General features: G+C 39.7%; 2 protein-coding genes across 2 annotated transcripts; one reads left to right on the plus strand and one right to left on the minus strand.

The window, feature by feature from the left end:
- The first annotated feature begins 458 nt into the window (after positions 1–458).
- On the plus strand, positions 459–6860 carry LOC139364475 (zinc finger protein ZFP2-like). Its single transcript, XM_071101261.1, has 2 exons — positions 459–1028; positions 4911–6860. The coding sequence occupies exons 1-2, from the start codon at positions 680–682 to the stop codon at positions 5948–5950; spliced, it is 1389 nt and encodes a 462-aa protein (XP_070957362.1). The 5' UTR covers positions 459–679; the 3' UTR covers positions 5951–6860.
- A 9927-nt stretch (positions 6861–16787) lies between these two features.
- Positions 16788–19757, minus strand: LOC139364497 (zinc finger protein 32-like). The gene is made up of 2 exons (XM_071101283.1): positions 19178–19757; positions 16788–17792 (listed from the first exon to the last, which is right to left on the minus strand). The coding sequence occupies exons 1-2, from the start codon at positions 19512–19514 to the stop codon at positions 17176–17178; spliced, it is 954 nt and encodes a 317-aa protein (XP_070957384.1). The 5' UTR covers positions 19515–19757; the 3' UTR covers positions 16788–17175.
- Between the last annotated feature and the right edge of the window lie 2764 nt (positions 19758–22521).

The raw sequence follows: 22521 nt of genomic DNA on the forward strand, positions 1-22521 counted from the left end.
TCACACTGCTTTTCTTTATCTTGGCCAGATCACAGTTGTAAATGAGAACTTGTTCTAAACTAGCCTACCTGGTTAAATAAAGGTGAAATAAATGTTTAAAAATAAGACAAAAATGTAGGAGCAGTATAGACCTAGTCTGTTCATTATATACATCTACATTATGTATTGTTACACCATGTATGAGACCTACAGTAGCCAGCTACTTATTTAGATTTAGTATGACTTAATGAAACTGCCTTAAATGTGCTGTAGTAAACATTTGTTTATTCGCACTAATCAATCAACACGTTCTTGTCTTTGCATGTGTCAATATAATAGTATTATATAATTCAATCCATTTAAAATCATCTTTGTCTGAAAATAAAATATGATCCTCAAATGCGTTTCCTCTCCAGTCAGCAAACGGCGATGTGCGTCTTTCAGGCGATGCTGCCAGCGTGACGTATAATCTAGTGGACGGTTCTTCGGAAACAGCTCGTCAACCACCTCGGTAGCTTGCTAGCCAACATAGCCGAAAGATTCAAGCCATTTTTATACGCTTTCGGTGTATATTAGGTACTGTGTTTTAGACACACTTCTGTTGTATCTACTTGTTAACCTATTTAATTTAATATTACGTTATTTTGTATTAGTCAGCTATAGTAGCTGGCTGGTTAAGTTAGCACTAGCCTAGTCGCTAATGATAGCTAGCTACCTAACATCCCCGAACATGAGCTCCCTAAACTACTCTCCTCCTGTTAAAGAAGAGGAGATCTGCTGGACGGAGAAAGAAGCTCTGGGGCTGAACATTGTCGTGAAAGAGGAGAAGGAAGAGGAGGATGTCACAGTTAAACAAGAAGTAGAGGGTGATGCTATTACAGAGAAAGAGGAAGACGCGTTCAGAGTGAAAGAGGAGGATGTTACAGTAAAAGAAGAGGAGGAAGAGAAAGACGAGGATGCAGTTTTTGGAGTGAAGAAGGAAGGGGAGATTACTGTCACATTGAAAGATGAAGATGAAGGGGTGGAGATAGGAGATCTGATTAAAACCAGTAAGTACCGCCTTAAATTTGTTTTTAACTTTGGATATTCGAAGTTGGCTCATCAATACCTCTTCAACGGAGGGCCCTAGGATGATGACTGATATGTCTAGAATCAGACGACGTAGAGAACAAGCTACCCCTCGTTTTCTCCGTTCCGTTTCCAAAAAGTGACTTAACATATATATTTGAGAAGGGTCTATCTGCTGACAGCAGACTGGGGTGCACGGCATGTTGTGATTTTCATGTAGTGATGATTTACTACGCACCGTGCCCCCCAATAGTGCCATGCGAGAGTTGGGTTGGCTACACCAAATATTATGGATATACTGACAAGATGTCTCTCCGTCCTAACGAGGGGAGTCGTTGTCCAAAAAGCGGCACTGCGGGTTGTCTAGCTCCCACCTATCCTTTCTTTGGATTGGTGGATTCATCTTATTATTGTAATATATTGTTTATATTCTATGAGGGTTGTTGTCGTCAACCACCTGTATTCAATGTAGAGAGATGCTAAGCTACTAGCATGAATATGCATCGCGATCTGGAGACAACTCCTATAGTGTTTTTATCAAAGTTGTCGGTATATCACGTGTCTACATAACAACTTAAGAATTACGAAACTTCTGTTAGATCAAGTAAACCTCACGTAGCAAATAAGCCATTCATTTGGTTGTTGACCAAATTCGACACTTTCCACAATGCGTTGACAATTGTTCTCACTTGGTTACAACCTACTGTAACCTACCGGCATGACCTAGAGAGATACAACCTACTGTAACCTACTGGCATGATCTAGAGAGATAAAACCAATTGGATACAACCTACTGTGATTGCATGAGAAAATAATGGTACCAGTCAAAATTTAGTACATACAGTACCAGTCAAGTTAGGACACCTACTCATTCAAGGGTTTTAGTTTATTTTTTACTATTTTCTACAATGTAGAATAGTAGAGAAGACATCAAAACATTGAAATAACACATATGGAATCATGTAGTAACCAAAAAAGTGTTTAGCAAATCAAAATATATTTTATATTTGAGATTCTTCAATGGTGCCATCCTTTGCCTTGATGACAGCTTTGCATTCTCTCAACCAGCTTCACCTGGAATGCCTTTTCAATAGTCTTGAAGGAGTTACTACATATGCTAAGCACTTGTTGGCTTCTTTTCCTTCACTCTGCGGTCCAACTCACCGCAAACCATCTCAATTGGGTTGAGGTCGGGTGATTGTGGAGGCCAGGTCATCAGACCAAAGGACAGATTTCCACTGGTCTAATGTCCATTGTTCGTGTTTCTTGGCCCAAGCAAGTCTCTTCTTATTATTGGTGTTCTTTGGAAGTGGTTTCTTTGCAGCAATATCGACCATGAAGGCCTGATGGTCCTCTGAACTGTTGATGTTGAGATGTGTCTGTTACTTGAACTCTGAAGCAAGCTTAGTGACCTCATGGTCAGAGATGTTAGCTAGCTAGGCTAATGCTAACTTAACCAGCCCGCTAGCTGACTAATAACAGCAACACCGTAAATATGAAATTAAATCGGATAACTAACTCGACGGTTGTGTTATCTAGAGGGAACTCATTAGCACGGTAGGCTCGGGCACCTTCTTGCTGTGGGCTCAAAACAAAAGAGAAAATCATACCGGTTTGCTCCTTTCTTTTTAAAACCTTTTCGGTAGGGATGTTACATTTGATACCGACAGCTACGAGGCATGCGGCAAAATTGCTAAGCAGTATACTTCAAAGCAGTGTGCCGATGCCTGTAACACTTTATCAGCAGCACGTGATCAATGATTTCTGAAGCTTCATTTCAGAACAGAACAGTGCAGGCAACTGCAGACTAACTGATCTACAAATCACCTTGCATCATAAATAACTACTCATTATTATTTATAAATCAGTCAGCCAGTCACCATTTACCCAAAATGCAGCATGGACTTTGACGCTCTCGAACATGGCCAGTGGTTTAGTAGAAGGCATAAAAGCTATGCTGCTACGCGCTACGGTGTGGCACGTCATCTATAATAATTGTATAATTTGGCTGTTATAAATTCTGGAATTCTTAAAGCTTTGAGTAATAAAACCATTTTTGACACTATTGGTTGGAAAGCGTCAATGCTTCAGGAAGTTGTTCCCCATCACTACTTTTCAGCATTTTCTCTGTGAAGTAGACTACGGGAGTTTTGTATGTTTTTCCACCTTGGCTTACTGCTAGCGCGCTAGCTGACTGACATCTGGAATCTATCTATTTTGGATGTTGGGGATTTCCCCTGCCATCATTCTGTATGTATCTGCTCTTTTGATCTGCAGTCATGTTTTAGTTGGGTTCTAACTGGTCTCCGGTAGTTAGTGCTCCAGCTCGCTGACCATAGCTAGTTGGCTAAATAGCTGATGTCAGCTGGCCCCAAGCATACTTCCAAAGTTTTGGCAAAATGGCTTAAGGACAACAAAGTCAAGGTATTGGAGTGGCCATCACAAAGACCCGACCTCAATCCTATAGAAATTTTGTGGGCAGAACTGAAAGCAAGGAGGCCTACAAACCTGACTCAGTTACACCAGCTCTGTCAGGAGAAATGGGACTAAATTCACCCAACTTTTATTGTGGGAAGCCTGTGGAAGGCTACCCGAAACGTTTGATCCAAGTTAAACAATTTAAAGGCAATGCTACCAAATACTAATTGAGTGTGTGTAATTTTCTGACTCACTGGGAATGTGATGAAAGAAATAAAGCTGAAATAAATCATTCTCTCTACTATTATTCTGACATTTCACATTCTTAAAATAAAGTGGTGATCCTAACTGACCTAAGACGGGGAATTTTTACTAGGATTAAATGTCAGGAATTGTGAATAACTGAGTTTAAATGTAGTTAGCTAAAGTGTATGTAAACTTCTGACTTCAACTGTAGGTACCGTTACTATGTTAAAAACAGAGGCAGGTGTTTGACTGATGTGTGTGTGTGGTGTTAAAGGGGAAATCTGAAATTGATCAGCTGATCCAGGAAATCATTTTCTGAATGACAGTCAAATGACAAACATCACAACATGCAACAACAACCAAAGTGCTTCTTCATTCATTACGTCGGTAAAGACAGTAATGCCGTGATCTATGTTGGATCCAACATCCCTAACAAATTGATGTTTATAATGTGTTATTGTCTGCTTGATTTACAGTAGGGTCTCGTTAGACTGTTTGGACACAGAGATATTTAGCTCATAATGTGTAGAGAACTGTTCCTTGATGGATAGGCTATTGTACAACACACAGAGCTATTTTCCTTTATTCAGGACATTTAGAATGACAACACATTACAGAGTTGTGGGATTATTCACAACATTATCTGCTGATCAGATTATGAAATGTCATGACAAAGACATTTTAGTTTCCATGTTTTACCTGAAATATTAAATGCTATATAGTCATGGTCTATGTTGTTGTTAGGTGAAGTTATGGGTCCTACCGTATTTCTATGGTATTGGTATAACGAGGCAGATATACTACATCCATAGCTATTGGTTTCCTCATTAGCATGGAGGAGTTTCTGCAAACAAATTGTGTGGGCATCGCCCTCGTGTGCCAATTTGATCAAACACAGAAAGGGGCATATATTGGGGACCAAAAGTCATCTGGCATACCACTTAGGATTTCAACAACTTTAACTTTTTTCTAGCCTACAATCATCGATTTTACTACTAATGTAAAGGGATACAAAATATGACTATATATGACAAATATATTGTTGCTCACTTGCCTGTCTTCAGACAATTGTCAAATAATTTAACAGATGTCAATTGTTGTACAACTTCATGGGTACGCTCTGGGCATCACTTTTTACCTCAGACGATTTCTGTTGTTGTAGGCCTTTAACCATCTGTCTGACTTTGTTGTTCACACAGGAGAGAGACGGGACTATTGTGGATCCTCTGGGGAGCCTCAACAACATCACGATGCAGAGCAGAGTCTCTCCACATCAAAACATCTCAAGAAACACCTGCAAAGATCCACAGGGAAGAAATCTCACTGCTGCTCTGACTGTGGGAAGAGTTACTCAAGATCCGATTCACTTAAACTACACCAGAGAATTCACACAGGTGATAAATCTCACTGCTGCTCTGATTGTGGGAAATGTTGCAAATCTTCATCAGAACTTAAAATACATCTGAGAAATCACACAGGAGAAAAACCTTACTGCTGCTCTGACTGTGGGAAACGTTTCTCAAGATCAGATTCACTAAAACTGCACCAGAGAATTCACACAGGTGATAAATCTCACTGCTGCACTGATTGTGGGAAATGTTGCAAATCTTCATCAGAACTTATTATACATCTGAGAAATCACACTGGAGAGAAACCTTACTGCTGCTCTGACTGCGGGAAATGTTTCTCAAGATCAGATTCACTAAAAGTTCACCTGAGAATACACACTGGAGGGAAATCTCACTGCTGCTCTGAATGTGGGAAGAGATTCAACTCTTCAGTAGACCTTAAAATGCATCAAAGAATTCACACAGGAGAGAAACCTTTTGGCTGTGATCACTGTGGGAATAGTTTTACTCAGCAAAGCAACCTAAAATCACATCAGAGAATACACACAGGAGAGAAACCTTATGGCTGTGATCAATGTGGAAAGCGTTTTTCTCAGCAAAGCAACCTGAAATCACACCAGAGAATACACACTGGGGAGAAACCTTATGGCTGTGATCAATGTGGGAAGAGTTTTACTTTGTCAAGCTGCCTGATAGTGCACCAGAGAACACACACTGGAGAGAAACCTTTTAGCTGTGATCATTGTGGGAAATGTTTTGTTACATCTGGCAATCTGATTGTACACCAGAGAACACACACAGGAGAGAAACCTTATAGCTGTAATCAATGTGGGAAGAGTTTTACTCAGTCAAGCAGCCTAATAGTACACGAAAGAACACACACACAGTAGAGAAGCTTCACCACTGTTCAGATTGTGGGAAAAGCCTTTCAACATCAAACACTTTGAAGCTGCACCAGAGAACACACACAGGAGAAAAATCTTATAGCTGTAATCAATATGTGAATGGTGTTACTTGGCTAAACAGCCTGGTATCACACTAGAGAACACACACAGGAGAGAAATATTTTAGCTGTGGTGAATGTGACAAGAGATGCTCTGATAAAAGATCTCTGATCAAACATCAGAAAATACATGAAGATGGATACATGGAGATGTTTCATGATATCAATGAAATAATGTCACAATATTGAATGTTTTAACTATTAGCCTTGTATTTTAATGATGTAACAATGCAGAATGTTTTAAGTATCATCTATTGCTATTAGCCTCACGGGAAAAATCCAGGCTCTGAATTGAAAGAGTACTATTTATATGATTTAACAGAAAGTGACTAACAAAAAAAGTGTTCCGTTACTTGAATCAAAATGTAGCTAGCTGTTTTCTACACATTGGCCTCTAACCAGGGATGTTCCAATTATTCCCAGATTCCGTGTGGTTTTTGAGCTGTTAGTTTTAACAGGACGTGGAACTTCATCTCCCTTCTCTCGGCACAATTGATTTCAACATGATATTGATGAGTTATGACAAATAAGTGTTGCGTTCCTTTGTTCAGCGACCCCTACATTTAAATGCATCTCCAAAATGTAGCTGACTGTCTTCTGCAGGTTGTCCCCTAACCAGTGAGGTGAAATCTCCCGTTTCCATGTCTTTTTTTAGTTGTGTTAGTTTCAACAGCACGTACAACCTGATTTCCCCCCTAATCGACATCAGTGATTTATTGCTACTTGTCAAAACAACAGTGTTTCTGGTGCTTGTGCAGTTTATAAGGAGCTTGTTTAAATAAATACAAGTAATATGATTATTGTGGCAGATGTTTGTGTATATAGCACATTTTACGTTTAGGTTTTGAATATATCACAAACTGTTTCTGCATATTGGTTATTGATTGGGACATGTTAAAACTGTGTTTTGACATTGGGCTATCCCACCTAGTAAAATGTCGTTTTTTCAATGACTTGAAAACAACTTAATTTCAACGTACTTGCAGCCTATACACATGGACACAGTATAATAAATTGGTCTATAATCAATTGTATTAACAATCCTACATCACTCCAGTATTTCTTGACAACATTTAAATGCTAATGGTCTTTATTCCACTACTGAAGAAGCATGACTCAAATCACCTCATATTTCAAACATCCAGCCTGACAAAATATACGTTTTATTATTCCATGCCTCACCACTAAGTGAATTATTGCCAATACATATTAACAAAGGGGTGAACATTTGGTGTTCATATTTACATTTAGTAATCATAATTATTTATACACCAACTGACAATTTTTGGGTACAATTATATTGACATTGTTATCCTGCTTTTATAATATCATTCTTAGATGTGCCAACCCAAATGTACTAGAGCATGACATTGGGGACTGGGCCCAGATCCAACAACATGCCTACCTCGTGAACCCTGAAAAGAGAGAGAAGCTCCACGGTGAGGTGGAAAGTTACTACGGATATTGCATGAGTTTCCTCTTGAAATCAGATATGTCCGTGGTGAGGACAACTTGGTTGTTGATTGTCTTCAGGGGGGTGTAGTCGATCACAATTGATTTTGACTGCAAGTTTTTCCGTATTGGAGATGATTTTTGTTTGAGCTCGTTCCAAGGGGACGAGAGTTCTAGAAGCTAGTGAGTTTTAGGAAGACGAGAGTTCTAGAAGACAGTGGAGTTTTTTTTCAAAATTAGCTTTAGGATTCTATAGAAAGAAAAAGGTCAGAAATAATACTATAGTATATTATTATTTAGAAATACATTTGATTGTTTTTAATTGTTGACAGCCAGTAGACACCATGTTAATATTGTAGAAGGTGAAGCATTGTAGTTGATTATAATGTGAAATGGAAGTGTTGGTGGTGTGCAAACCTTTCCATCAAAAATGTAGGATATATTTGTTATTGTCTTAAGGGGAATGTGTTACTGGCTTTGGTTTTTCCATTTATGTTTTGAGGTTGGACTTTAGCACGTCTAGTGCGTTAGCACATTTCGCTCATTAGCACGTATAGCTTGTTAGCACGTAGGGCGCACTGATTGGTGTCACCTCGTTAGTCAGTATGTGTTACACCAGTTCTTTTGTTTGCCTCTTCTTGGGCAGATTTAATGGGTCTCATGGTGGGGGACTTTTAGGTCCCAGTTGTTACTAGTCAACTTTCAGTGGACACAGAGAGCAAGATTATGTTATAATACTTTTATTGCATTAAATGGTTGTTTTATGCAACAGTACAGCGGGTTCTTATAACTATTGTGTCTGTGTTCTACTGAGAATGGGCCTCTGGGAGAAAACACTGACAGGAGATTTACAGTGTCTTTTGGGTGATAAATCCTAAAGAGACCACATTCCAGAGCATGAGTTAATATTCTATATGGTACCAGGGAGAGATGACCCCAGGGCCAGACCCTGGTCTCTACACAAAGACTACTGTTTTTATAGCAGATACTGTCTGCTGAGAATTATAACTCTTTCATACAAATCTTAACCTTGTGACCCGTTCTATACATCTGTTAGTCGTCATGTAGGTTGAAAGGGGTGTATCTTGGCTGTAAAAGACCTTTGTACTTTCATCTGGGAGTGATTTGTCGACCAGCCGTCATTATCGTAGAGCACTCAATTGATTCACTTTATATGTGTGCGTTGTATTGCCCTGCTCCCATATTAAGTGAATAAAGATTTAGTTTAAGAATAACTCTGACTTGTGTGATAAGTTTGTCTCAATTGATTTTAAAGAAATGAACAACCACATTTCGCGATGGGGATGTGAATCTTCACTTGGTGACTGACGACCTGGTAAATGACTCCTGATGGTAAATTATCAACGAGGGATCCCTCTAATTTGGTGTCCCAGGGAGACACTTCGGGAACGGAGCAAATGGACCCACCTTTGATCTGAGAGGCAGCGAGCAGAGTGGATACCACATCTCAAGCGTAGTTTAAAAAAAAAAGAAAGGTGAGCGAAACAAGTGGAGTTTTTAGAAAAGCCTCGTAGGCTCTTGTCATGAGAATTTTCTCCCGATGTTCTAACCAAACTATTTTATAGCTTTGACCAATTCACCCGAGGTTGTAAATCCCGGATTCAAAATAAGAATTAGGCAAAGTCTCAGATACTGCAAAATGTAAATTCTTTATTCAGAGAGCTCTGAAGTCAAAAATACAAACAGTCATATTATAACACACACACACACACACACACACACACACACACACACAGTTAATCACTTTTCTACCAGCCTGGCAGTTTCTAGCCGTTCCTCTCCTCCCTAGATTAGAGGGACCTTTGAAGGGGCCTCTTTCCTGTTGTCCTTTCTTGTCTCAACTCTCACATTACTACATAGTGACACAATGGTCTAGTCACACACATTATGGAATTATGACTCTATCACATTTCATACAATTATATGATTTCAGGGTGGAGTCCTTAGTCATTACTTTAAACATATAAATTCCCTTTTCAGCTCTGAGTGTGTATTTCTGTGTGAGGGGGGCACCTTGGAGGTGTAAACAGGGCCGAGGCAGTAGGCTATGAGTGTGTATTTCTTTGTGAAGGGGGCACCTTGGAGGTGTAAACAGGGCCGAGGCAGTAGGCTATGAGTGTGTATTCCTTTGTGAAGGGGGCACCTTGGAGGTGTAAACCGGGCCGAGTCAGTAGGCTCTGACTGTGTTTTCCTGAGTGATGGGGGCAGCTTGGAGGTGTAACGAGGTCCGGGCCAGCTATCTGCGTGAGCTGGATGAAAACACAGATTCTAGTTTAGTGAAGACTATTTATGATATAGTATAAGCTAGTAAGGTGCACCTGTAAATATTTTAAACTTGTAATTATTTTAAACATGTAATTGTTTTAGACCTGTAATTGTTTTAAACCTGGACCCCATTTTATAAATATTGAAAGATGTAGATGTATGAGTAGTATTATCCTAGGAACTAACCATGAGATAGAAATGTGAAAATATTCCTGCAGGTTAAAATATTGTTGAAAAACAACTAATTGATTAGGTATGTTTGGGAATAGCATTGTGTGACTGCGACATGAGAGTTGTGTGAATGTGGAAATTAGTCTTAATCTGACGTTTGGATAGTAACATATAGAAAGAAATATGCTTAATCAGATAAGTGGGATGATATTTTAGAAAGCAGCGGAAGGTCTATTGTTCCTGGTAGGCTTGATTTTGCCGTGGTCTCTGGGAGGTTAGAGAACCGTTGGGGATCCCATGGTCATTGTCCGGGAAACAAAAGTTTATTTTTGGTTCTGTTGGGAGTATGTTTGGAGAACTGCTTCGTAGCTATGGAGAGTCCTTGAAAAAGCAAATGGAATGGTTGTCGTGAGAACCTGATAATTTCTTACGTTTTATATGGATTCTATGAATATATTAAAATATGATGAATTATATGTGTGTATAATCGATTATTAGAGATTTTATAAAGTAGTACTGGGAATATAATTAGATACAATTTAAACAACCCATATGTGGATGAACGTAGGTTTTGAGTTGGTATCTTTAATGGATAATTTAATAAAGATGAGGTTTAAGCATTATTAAACAGTCTACAAAGTCTGGGCAGTTGTCTCAGAAACTGATGGGAGTGTGTCCACTTTAGGGTAAGTTACCCTAAGGATGAAACTATAAAACGCTTATTGGACTTTCTCTGTCCAGGTACTACATTTGAAATAAAACTGCCCTAAAGGCCTGGGGGTGTTCTTCCCAGTATGAGAGGAGTTGCTAGATTTATTGAATAAACCTTTTTCCATAAAGTTAGAGTGAACCAAGGTGGGTGACTAGCTGTTGATGTTTAAGAAGCGTCCCGTCCACAAGATTACACGTCACAGTGGCAGAATCACATTAAAGACGCACATCGCCATCTGCTGACTGCAGTTGGTATCGAAGCTGAGAAAATACTTTCAGACAAAAAGCTAAAAAGCGACTGCCCCTAAAAACCAACGACTCCCTTCGAAAACGGGCGATGTGGCATCAGAAAGATTTATTATAGTGTAAAAATGTACTACAAAGTGTAGCTAAATATAATAACTTTGGTCATGCCCACTCAGCAGGTAACGTCAAATTATGGCCGATATAAAATAGTAATCCCAAATCGGGCTGTGTATAACTATGTAAATGTCTCTCAGACAAGGTGACTTTTATCAATATACACTCTAAAAGTAAAGGTTCCTGGAGTATCCTTTAGGGGTTCTTCAAATTGAAACTGTGGGGGAACCCCTAAAAGTTATTTGAAGAACCTTCTGTGGGAACCCCTATAAGTTAAACTCCCTGTCCCCCCTCCTCCCTCCATTATAAAAACATATTTTAATAATAATAATAACAATATTGATTTAAATAATTCATTGTTTTTTTAGTGGCACCACAAATGTGAATTCATATTTACAAAACACATTACAAAATTGCAACATTTCTGCAGACATGTCAGACCATAATAAATAATACATTTACTTTGTATAGTGCTTTTCATGACATTTAAAACCAATAGAAATGATGATGTACAATAAAAACAACATACATTAAAAATGAATCATAGGTAAACTAACAATATTGTAGATTTTTCAGCTTTAGTGTGTATATCAGATCCACTTAGTTATGTTAGGAAGACCGGCCCTGGTAACTTCACCCCAACTTCTCTTCTCCCCAGAACACAGTAACTTAAGAACATAAGTGTTTTTATGACATTTTTGGGAAATTTAAGGGAAAATAACAAATACAGCCCTAGCAGAGCCCCAAGTCCCATGGAGACGTCCTCGAAGGCGTGGATGTTCTCCCCATCAAAGGCCAGCGGGATTTCACTCTCATGGTGAAATGGATTTCCACCGAGCGGTGAAATCTGTGTCAACAAAAGTAAGGAAAGATTAATACACATACAATTACAAAGAACATAAAACATTTTCAGCTGTAGTTTTATTTAAGCATGCACACCTATGTTTATGAAGAAACATATGATTTGTGCAAAGGCATACCTTCGGTCCTCTTTGAAGAGGTAGGGCAAGAGTAAAATCGCTGCTGTGGTCTCCAGTCCTAGTAAAGTAAAGCAATGATCTTACTACACTTGCTGATTCTATGACAAAATACATTAGAGAAAGGGAAGGAATAAGAGCAAATACCTCTTCTGTATTGTCCTTCAGGGACTGTCAAAATAGCAGGACGATGTCCTCACCCCTGCCTCGCCTCTCTACCTCTGAGGGTCCTTGAATTCTCTTTTTGTCTATATCCATTCCATGGACTTGATTCATTTATGAGAAGATCTGAAAAGATAATTTGCACACATTTGTATGCTAATATATGTCAGTTAGTATTGACTGCTATGCAGGTTAAATGTACACTTCAAATGCAGCTCTCCTACAACATATCTGTACCTTCTTCTTGATCCCAATTGCATTGTGTCCATGTTCTGTCCTATACGAATTTCAAAGGCCGAGAAAATGTGCCAAAGAATCGTCTTAAAAGCATTAATATATATATAAAATAAATATTGAAAGATAAATGGCATCGACATACAATGTAATGCAAAATAGAAGAACATATTGGAGAAAGCATTAGCCAATACAGTACTGCCATACAGTAACAGTACTGCCATACAGGCCTAATATCACATTTCAAGATATCTTTGTACACAAATTGTTCAATATTTCATCAGGCTGACTTTAAAGACTATACGCAACATTTTGCTGAAGGGCATTTATACAGAAGAGGTAGTCCAGATAATGTATTAACACCATCATGCATTTGAATCCCATCTACAGCTTTCATCTAAGCTATTCATTTCCTTCCACAAGGGGGCAGACATGTAACGTTTCCAAAATGGGAAAGTATTGTACATGTAACGTTTCCAAAATGGGATCGTATTGTCCATGTAACGTTATGCCCCCTTGTGAGTTAATAGTATTACATGCTGTAGCAGGCTATATAAAGAGGAAGACCTCCACTAACGATTCAGTTCGTTGTAACATCTTGTCTGGACAGGTCACCGTTCTTAGTTAGTTAGTTAACAAAGTCCAGCAACAACGGAGGTTCCTCGATGAACCCACCTTCTAACAAGTTCTTTGAAGAACCTTTTGGGGCTGTTTTTCATTGACCAACAACCCTACGGTTCTTAAAGGGATCTGAGAACAACTCCAGTTGAACCCTTCATTTTTAGAGTTGTAGTCGGCTCTATTTACTCTCAGATTCAAACATGCTGATTAGCATCAACGATCAAGTCAGCTGCTGCTGCTCCAATACAGTATGAAGTGAGACGGTGAACTGATGTTGAACTGGGCAGTCAGCTGCTGCTGCTCCAATGCAGTATGAGGTGAGACGGTGAAATGATGTTGAACTGGGCAGTCAGCTGCTGCTGCTCCAATACAGTATGAGGTGAGACGGTGAACTGATGTTGAACTGGGCAGTCAGCTGCTGCTACTCCAATACAGTATGAAGTGAGACGTTGAACTGACGTTGAACCGGGCAGTCAGCTGCTGCTCCAATACAGTATGAGGTGAGACGGTGAAGTGACGTTGAACCGGGCAGTCAGCTGCTGCTGCTCCAATACAGTATGAGGTGAGACGGTGAAGTGACGTTGAACCGGGCAGTCAGCTGCTGCTGCTCCAATACAGTATGAGGTGAGGCGGTGAACTGATGTTGAATCATAATGATTAAGTTAATTAAAATTAATTTGTGAAACTGTAAAAAAAATAGTATATGGCATATTAAATATATTACTCTATTGTTATCATATATAAACAACATGGAATATTGTACATCATATTAGCATCAACATACATTATTGTTTCATTCAATTTCACATAAAGGATATTTCATATTTTCAAGGTCAAAAGTCAGAACCCATCACGTGCTATGTAAAAGAGACAGAACAATGCACAATGGTCAATGCTATCTGGGATCCTTGGGACATCCCTACCCTAAACCCCTATCGTAACCATTTTAAATGTCAACTTCAACGGGCTAGGGACGTCCCAAGGATCTATCTCTACCTGAAAATATATGATCTAAGTGATTGATAGTTGGTATTCAGCAGTCATAAAGCCTAAATTACTTTAATGAACTACTTTAATAAACTACTCTTTGTTATTACCCGAGCCATTGCCTGTTCACCCCGGGTATCATCCAGAAGGCGAAATCAGTACAGGTGCATCAAAGCTGGGACCGAGAGACAGAAGCTGTTTTTCAATCTCAAGACCATCAGACTGTTAAATAGCCATTGCTAACACAGAGAGGCTGCTGCCTACATACACAGACTTGAAATCATTGGCCACTTTAAGGAATGGAACACTAGTCACTTTAATAATGTTCACATACTCATTTCATATGTAAAGTGGGGCAAAAAAGTATTTAGTCAGCCACCAATTGTGCAAGTTCTCCCACTTAAAAAGATGAGAGAGGCCTGTAATTTTCATCATAGGTACACTTCAACTATGACAGACAAAATGAGAAAAGAAAATCCAGAAAATCACATTGTAGGATTTTTAATGAATTTATTTGCAAATGATGGTGGAAAATAAGTATTTGGTCAATAACAAAAGTTTATCTCAATACTTTGTTATATACCCTTTGTTGGCAATGAAAGAGGTCAAACGTTTTCTGTAAGTCTTCACCAGGTTTTCACACACTGTTGCTGGTATTTTGGCCCATTCCTCCATGCAGATCTCCTCTAGAGCAGCGATGTTTTGGGGCTGTTGCTGGGCAACACGGACTTTCAACTCCCTCCAAAGATTTTCTATGGGGTTGAGATCTGGAGACTGGCTAGGCCACTCCAGGACCTTGAAATGCTTCTTATGAAGCCACTCCTTTGTTGCCTGGGCGATGTGTTTGGGATCATTGTCATGCTGGAAGACCCCGCCACGTTTAATCTTCAATGCCCTTGCTGATGGAAGGAGGTTTTCACTCAAAATCTCACAATACAAGGCAGCAGGCAGCAGCTACTCTTCCTGGGGTTTATTATGGATCCCCATTGGTTCCTGCCAAGGCAGCAGCTACTCTTCCTGGGGTTTACTATGGATCCCCATTAGTTCCTGCCAAGGCAGCAGCTACTCTTCCTGGGGTTTACTATGGATCCCCATTAGTTCCTGCCAAGGCAGCAGCTACTCTTCCTTGGGTTTTTTACGGATCCCCAGTAGTTCCTGCCAAGGCAGCAGCTACACTTCCTGGGGTTTATTATGGATCCCCATTAGCTCCTGCCAAGGCAGCAGCTACCCTTCTTGGGGTTTATTATGGATCCCCATTAGTTCCTGCCAAGGCAGCAGCTACTCTTCCTGGGGTTTATTATGGATCCCCATTAGTTCCTGCCAAGGCAGCAGCTACTCTTCCTGGGGTTTATTATGGATCCTCATTAGTTCCTGCCAAGGCAGCAGCTACTCTTCCTGGGGTTTATTATGGATCCCCATTAGTTCCTACCAAGGAAGCAGCTACTCTTCCTGGGGGTTAATTATGGATGTATTATTGTGGAAAAACAAACATCTAATTTCAGTACCGGCGTATTATTATTATTTTCTTGTACTTTTACCCCTTTTTCGTGAAATCCAATTGCAACTCCCCTACGGACTCGGGGGAGAGGCGAAGGTCGAGAGCCATGCATCCTCTGAAACACGACCCTGCTTAGCCTCACTGTACTTCTTGACTCACTGCTCGCTTAACCTGGAAGCGTGTTGGAGGAAACACTGTCCAGCCGGCAACCGAAGTCAGCATGCATGCGTCCGGCCGCCACAAGGAGTTGCTAGAGCGCGATGGGACAAGGATGTCCCGTTCGGCCAAACCCTCCCCTTGCCTGGACGATGCTGGGCCAATTGTGCGCCGCCCTATGAGACTCCCGATCACAGCCGGTTGTGATACAGCCTGGATTAGAAACAGGGACTGTAGTTACGCCTCTAGTGACGCCAATGACAAGCATACCCATAAAATGATGCAGCCTCCACCATGCTTGAAAATATGAAGAGTGGTAGTCAGTGATGTGTTGGATTTGCCCCAAACATAATGCTTTGTATTCAGGATATAAAGTTAATTTCTTTGCCGATTCTTTTTGCAGTATTACTTTAGTGCCAACAGCCTCTCTATTCTCTCATGTGATTTCAGGTCCTCTGACTGGGAATGTGTGTTGCAGTTTTACTTTAGTGCCAACAGCCTCTCTATTCTCTCATGTGATTTCAGGTCCTCTGACTGGGAATGTGTGTTGCAGTTTTACTTTAGTGCCTCATTGCAAACAGGATACAGGGAATTTATTTTTTTCTTCTGTACAGGCTTCCTTCTTTTCACTCTGTCATTTAGGTTAGTATTGTGGAGTAACTACAATGTTGTTGATCCATCCTCAGTTTTCTCCTGTCACAACCATTAAACACTAACTATTTTAAAGTCACCATTGGCCTCATGGTGAAATCCCTGAGCGGTTTCCTTCGTCTCCAGAAACTGAGTTAGGAAGGATGCCTGTATCTTTGTAGTGACTGGGTGTATTGATACACCATCTAAAGTGTAATTAATAACTCCACAATGCTCAAAGGGATGTTCAATGTCTGCTTTTTTTTATTTCTTCCTATCTACCAATTGGTGCCCTACTTTGCGAGGCGTTGAAAAACCTCCATGGTCTTAGTGGTTGAATCTGTGTTTGAAATTCACTGCTCGATTGAGGGGCATTACAGATAATTGTATGTATGGGGTAGAGATGAGGTATGCATTCAGAAATCATAGTAAACACTATTATTGCACACAGAGTGAGTCCATGCAACTTATCATGTGACTTTTTAAGCAAAATCTTTACTCCTGAAATTAGGCTTTTAATGACATTTGTAAACATTTCCAAAAACGTAATTCCACTTTGACATTATGGGGTATTGAATCCAATTTCAATTCAGGCTGTAACACAACAAAATGTGGGGCAGGTCAAGGGGCGTGAATACTTTCTGAAGGCACTGCATATATAACCCCCCCCTCTGTTGAAATAAAACCACAGATAAATAAACCGAACATAGTACAATTAAACAATACATAGATCAGAAATAGTTACACATTATAGAGATCCATTCATGGATGTACAGGTCTGTTGGATAAACGTTCAGAAATGTCCGCTGCTGATTTTTTTCCAGGTGTCCCTGGCCCTGTGAATATTGGCCGTGGACAAATTCTCAGTCAAAAACATAAGTCAGAACACAGCCTCTCTATTCTCTCGTGTGATTTCAGATCCTCTGACTGGGAAAATGTCTTTTCACAACGCGAGCAGTGGTATGTCTTCTCCTCCTGTGTATTAGTATGTTGGAAAGGCTTTTCTCCAGTGTGTTTTCTCTCATGCTTTTTCAAACTCCCTGACCACCTAAAACTCTTTTCACACTGGGAACATTGAAAAGGCTTTTCTCCTGTGTGTATTCTCTCATGCGTTTTCAGGCTCACTAACCACCTAAAACTCTTTCCACAGTGAGAACAGTGATAAGGCTTCTCTCCAGTGTGTATTCTCTCATGCTTTTTCAGGACCCATAACCACCTAAAACTCTTTCCACAGTGGGAGCAGTGATAAGGCTTCTCTCCTGTGTGTGTTCTCTCATGCCCAACCAGGGCCCCTAACTGAGTAAAATTCTTTCCACAGTGGGAACAGTGGTAGGGCTTTTCTCCTGTATGTATTCTCTCATGCATTTTCAGGCTCCCTAACCACCTAAAACTCTTTCCACAGTGGGAGCAGTGGTGTTGGTTAGGCGTTTCCGGGTCTGTTTCCTCTGAGGAACTCTTCCCGCTGTCAGAGTCTGGTCTCTCTCCTGCCAAAGACAGATTCTTTAGTTAAACAGAGAGACCTGAATGACACCTGCATTAAATAAAATTGTCTTCCTATGAGGTTTAATCTAGACTAGATCCCTCAGTAACCTGAGGTCAGTTTTCACAACATTACATCATTAAAAATAAACTTGGTGACAGTGAGATTTAAAAACAAATTATGTAGAGCTCCAAATGTAATTTCTCAGGGAATGTCTTGATGTCATAATAAGAGCTCTATAATACTAGATAATGTCATGTTTATAGACTGAACAGAGCTCTATAATAATAGATAATGTCATGTTTTAGGCTGAGCAGAGCTCTATAAGAATAGATAATGTCATGTTTATAGGCTGAGCAGAGCTCTATAATAATAGATAATGTCATGCTTATAGGCTGAGCTGAGCTCTATAATAATAGATAATGTCATGTTTATAGGCTGAGCAGAGCTCTATAATAATAGATAATGTCATGTTAATAGACTGAGCTCTATTATCTATCTATAGCTTGACAACATTCAGCTGTTTTCGTGATATGTATTATCTAACACTTACAATTTCTTTCCTTTTTGGTTACTAAACAGTTATATCAACATTTAGCAACTAAGTTAAACTAGCAACATTAGCAAACCCGTTAGCTATATTTCAGAGGTTAAAAGTTGTATATTAAATGTGTCACAGTCGAATTTTACAATATACAGAATGTAGCACAAAATGTGTACATATTACTTTTTTGAAATCTCTCATAACCAACTTAACTAAAACCTAACTTAACTTACATTGAATTGCAATAAAAATCGGTGGTCAGCTAGCTAGGAGGGTGTATGTAGTCGTAGTTAATATTATTTTTGTTTCTTGTTGACTATTTTAATTGAAAGCTATCACAGTAAGGTAGTTATGTTGGATAAATAAAACACATAAGAAGCCGTATGCATCTTACATTAAAGAGCCAATGCAGCCGTTTAAAAAAAATCTCAACATCAAATCCTTTCTGGGTAATGATGAAGTAGCTTCCTGGTTTTGTTTCAAAGATGTCCACTGTCTGGGTGTTCACTCCCCCCACAGGTTATTATAGCAACACACATCACCCTCCACGGGTTACTACAGCAACATACATCACCCCCCACGGGTTACTATAGCAACACACATCGCATGTCATTTATATCTTGTTTGTCAATTCTGAGTGACATTAAAGTTGTGAATTTTCGAATCCATTGTTAAGGTTTTGTTGGTGACCCGCTCTTTGGTGGTATACACATCTTACAGTGTAGTTATCAATTCCTACATTAAATAATAACATATTCAAGCATAAACATTCAGTAGAATGTTGCTTTAAAACCACCCATCAGTTCAACAATAGTTTGTGCTCCTGTTTTTAAGACAGTACTTACTGGTGTTAATCAGATCGCCCGTCTCCTCCTCCTGCTCATGTTCTTCCTTCTCCTCCTTCAATGTGACAGTTATCTCTCCCTCCTTCACTCCAAAAATTGCATCCTCCTCTTCTTTTACTGTAACATCCTCCTCCTCTTTCACTCTGAACGAGTCTTCCTCTTCTTTCACTGTAACGTCTTTCTCTTCTTCTTTCACTGTAACAGCCTCACCCTCTACCTCTTGTTTTACTGTGACATCCTCCTCCTCTTTCACGACAATGTTCAGCCCCAGAGCTTCTTTCTCCGTCCAGAAGACCTCTTCTTCTTTAACAGGATGGGAAAAGTTTAGGGAGCTCATAGTCGGGGATGTTAGCTAGCTAGCATTAGCGACTAGCCTAGCGCTATGCAAATGTAAAACATCTGCCTGACTAACAGCATAAATATGAAAATAAATGGGGCAAATAGCTATAAAACAGAAGTATGTTTAAAAAAACATAGGCAAATATAAACTGAAACAGTCTAAAAAGCTTGAATGTTTAGGCTATGTCGCCTAGCAAGCTACTGAAGTGACTGACTCGCTTTTGTTGTTGAAGTGTCCTGTCCACTAGATTATACGTCACACTGGCAGCGTCGTCATCAGCTGACTGGAGTGGGTAACGCGGTATAAGGAAGTGTTTATTTTATTTCCTGACAAAAAAAGGGTGTTTTTAAAATGTATTTAATTAAATAATAATATTATATTGATACGTCCAAAGGAAAGCATTGATTAGTGAAGATGTGTAATAAATGAGAATTTAAACATCTAACGCTGCATTTAATGCAATGTCATATTCATTCAGTCAAACAAACGCTCTGCTACCTAGTTTAACATTGATCTACGTTCTATGAAAGTTGGAGACTTTCAGAATAGCTAGAGGAAAACAAAGCTAACTGCATCCCCAGGCTCTGGTATATCAACAGACTGCATACAAAGAGGCACTGAACACAAGTTATACTTTACCAATCTCATTGCAAATGGTGACCGGAACCCCATAATTATATGTTCTGCATTAAAGAAATTAGTTCAACCACTCGCTAACTCCTCCTTTACCCACTCCATTGAATTTGTACCATTTTTCATGCATTTTTTAAATCCCCAAATCTGAAATAAAGAGCATTTACATCACTGTACAATCTACCCCTTGATTCAGACCTGCCCCCCTGCTTCATACTGAGCCTCCCAGCTGCAGTTTCACCACATTCTCATTGACAACCACAACATCTGTCTCTGAAATGGTCCATAATATGAGGTCAACTACCTGCCCCTTGAACCCTGTTCCCACAGGACTCATACAATCATAAATCACTTTCTTAATTCAGGCACTGTGCCTAATTCCCTTAAAACTGCCTCCATCAAACCAACATGAACCCTTCTAGTCTGGCTAGATACTACAGAACTACCTCTCTAACAACAATCTGCATGAACCCTTCCAGTCTGACTAGATACTACAGAACTACCTCTCTACCAACAATCTGCATGAACCCTTCCGGTCTGGCTAGATACTACAGAACTACCTCTCTACCAACAATCTACATAAACCCTGTAGTTGTATGAAGTCTGGCTGTATACAACTACAGAACTACCTCTGGTGGAACTACCTCTGGTGGAACCTTAATTGAGGAGCCACAGTGCTTCTACATCTGCATTGCTGTTTGGGGTTTTAGGCTGAGATTCTGTATATCATTTTGTGACATCAGCTGATGTAAAAAGGGCTTTATAAAGATACATTTGATTACAAGGTGTGGAGACCATCATAGTATAGTAGTGGAGCTAGTACAAATAGGTGTGGAGACCATCACAGTATAGTAGTGGAGCTAGTACAATAACAAGGTGTGGAGACCATCATAGTAAAGCAGTGGAGCTAGGACAATAACACGATGTGGAGACCATCATAGTATAGTAGTGGCACTAGTAGTGGAGCTAGTACAATAAGGTGTGGAGACCATCATAGTATAGTAGTGGAGCTAGTACAATAACAAGGTGTGGAGACCATCACAGTATAGTATTGGAGGTAGTACAATAACAAGGTGTGGAGACCATCATAGTATAGTAGTGGTACTAGTAGTGGAGCTAGTACAATAACAAGGTGTGGAGACCATCATAGTATACTAGTGGAGCTAGTACAATAACAAGGTGTAGAGACCATCATAGTATAGAAGTGGTACTAGTAGTGGAGCTAGTACAATAACAAGGTGTGGAGACCATCATAGCACAGTAGTGGAGCTAGTACAATAACAAGGTGTGGAGACCGTCATAGTATAGTAGTGGAGCTAGTACCATAACAAGGTGTGGAGACCATCATAGTATAGTAGTGGTACTAGTAGTGGAGCCAGTACAATAACAAGGTGTGGAGACCATCATAGTATAGTAGTGGTACTAGTACAATAACAAGGTGTGGAGACCATCATAGTATAGTAGTGGAGCTAGTACAATAACAAGGTGTGGAGACCATCATAGTATAGTAGTGGAGCTAGTACAATAACAAGGTGTGGAGGCCATCATAGTATAGTAGTGGTACTAGTAGTGGAGCTAGTACAATAACAAGGTGTGGAGACCATCATAGTATAGTAGTGGAGCTAGTACAATAACAAGGTGTGGAGACCATCATAGTATAGTAGTGGAGCTAGTACAATAACAAGGTGTGGAGACCATCATAGTATAGTAGTGGAGCTAGTACAATAACAAGGTGTGGAGACCATCATAGTGTAGTAGTGGAGCTAGTATCATACCAAGGTGTGGAGACCATCATAGTATAGTAGTGTAGCTAGCACAATAACAAGGTGTGGAGACCATCATAGTATAGTAGTGGTACTAGTAGTGGAGCTAGTACAATAACAAGGTGTGGAGACCATCATAGTATAGTAGTGGAGCTAGAGTCCTGTCCAGGGGAAGTACTTGTACATCAAGCTGCCTCACACTACAGAAACAGCTCCTGCTACTATGAGCCGTTCTGGCTCAGACAAGCCAAGGCTACTTACTTCCTTATATAATAATTTACATTTAGCAATATCCAAATCATATTATGAACTACATCAGAGGGTTTATACTTGTATACAACCAATCAAAGATAATAATGAAAACGAAATACACATGTTAAAATATTTAATGTGATTTTAGATCAAGATAAATAAACAGAAAAATGCCTGTTGTTTTGGTCAGATTTTCATGTCTGATTTCATTTAAACAATATGATTTAATGTGACAAACAAAAACACTCATTCTCAGTCAAAAACACAAGTCAGAACACAGTCTCTCTATTCTCTCATGTGATGTCAGGTCCTCTGAGTGGGAAAATGTCTTTCCACAATGAGAGCAGTGGTATGTC

Source organism: Oncorhynchus clarkii, chromosome 13, assembly GCF_045791955.1.
Source record: "Oncorhynchus clarkii lewisi isolate Uvic-CL-2024 chromosome 13, UVic_Ocla_1.0, whole genome shotgun sequence".
NCBI classification, from domain to species: domain Eukaryota; kingdom Metazoa; phylum Chordata; class Actinopteri; order Salmoniformes; family Salmonidae; genus Oncorhynchus; species Oncorhynchus clarkii.